Source organism: Dipodomys ordii, unplaced genomic scaffold, assembly GCF_000151885.1.
Source record: "Dipodomys ordii isolate 6190 unplaced genomic scaffold, Dord_2.0 Scaffold1098, whole genome shotgun sequence".
Classification (NCBI taxonomy): domain Eukaryota; kingdom Metazoa; phylum Chordata; class Mammalia; order Rodentia; family Heteromyidae; genus Dipodomys; species Dipodomys ordii.
The window spans coordinates 1-1,264 of record NW_012268314.1 but is presented as its reverse complement, the minus strand read 5'-3'; the positions used below and the strand labels follow the sequence as shown (position 1 = coordinate 1,264).

General features: G+C 47.5%; 1 protein-coding gene across 1 annotated transcript in view; it reads right to left on the bottom strand.

Moving 5' to 3' along the window:
* Nucleotides 1-264, bottom strand: part of LOC106001946 (maltase-glucoamylase, intestinal-like) — a gene marked incomplete at both ends in the record, with an annotated part of 8,165 nt that extends 7,901 nt beyond the window's left edge. The window contains one exon of the mRNA XM_013036883.1: nucleotides 215-264. Coding sequence (XP_012892337.1) covers nucleotides 215-264 — 50 coding nt within the window. The remainder of the gene's footprint in view (nucleotides 1-214) is intronic.
* Between the last annotated feature and the right edge of the window lie 1,000 nt (nucleotides 265-1,264).

Sequence of the window (1,264 nt, the reverse complement as noted above, 5' to 3'; positions counted from 1 at the left end):
CTGAGATGCTGCTAAATGCCTTTTCCATCCAACTTCAACCTTTCCTTGTGTACCATGGAAGGAAACACAGTGTGGGCCTTCCCCACCCATTCCCCTTCATCCTCCCAGAGGCCACAGATTCCCACGGGCTCTGACCAGAATGAGGATGACCCGCATGCCAGCGGCCTTCATGCGATCGATCAGGGCGGGCAACCCAGAGAACTTGGGGCTGAGGGTGAAGTCCAGCTGCCGCTCCATGTAGTCGATGTCCGAGTACTGCACGTCCTGGGGGAGGACACAGGGGACTGAGTGATGGCTGGGGCCTCAAGGCCAGGTTCCCAGGAGAACGACTCTCCACCACCCGTGCTTCCTTCTGACTCAGCTCCCAGCTCTGTCATTTCTCAGTTATAGATACTGGTGAATAAACAATGTCGTTCAACTTTCACTCACAAAATATAAAGAAAAATATCTAAGTCAGGAGAAAAATAGGAAGATAAGACCTAGATGGTGGGTTTTAAGAAAATCAACAAAAACACTGGGTGAGAAAGTGCTTTGTAAACTGCTAACATAAGGAGTCAGTCTGGATTTCTCCACTATGAAGCTACCTTTGGCTTCGATGGTTCATGAAAACTGTTTCCTCCTCAGTCCTACTACCCAATAGACAGTAAGTCTATTAGAAAGCAAAGAAGCACTAGGGCTGGGAAGGTAGTCCAGTGGTAGAGTGCTTGCCTTGCATGCATGAGGCCCTGGGTTCGATTCCTCAGCACCACATAAACAAAAAGAAAAAAAGCCGGAAGTGGCGCTGTGGCTCATGTGGTTGAGCTCTAGCCTTGAGCCCAAAAGCTGGGGGACAGTGCCTAGGCCCAGAGTTCAGGCACCACGACCAGATCCAAAAATAAAAATAAAGAAGCACAAGCACATGTACTTCCTGTGGAAGGTGCTGACTCAGTAGTGAGCAGACACAGTTTTCTAATTACAAAATATATGTATAGGATGGTGTGTGCTATTTAGTTACTATTATCAGCAGCTGAATAAAAACTGGAAGGAAATAAAAATTAAATTGGGTAGGCGAGCAGATCTGATTATTGGTTGTTCTTGTGCTAAGTGGATAGAATTTGTCGTATCGCTGTGTGCTTGTCCTGAGACTCATCCCTAGCTCTTGTATGAAGTCAGTGAGTGCCTCAGAGTCCCATGCAGACCTTGCTGCCGTGCCCGCCAATGCTGACCTGAGCACCTACCTACACATACAGTGGGCTTGAGAATCTAGGGTCATGTAATTTTAATG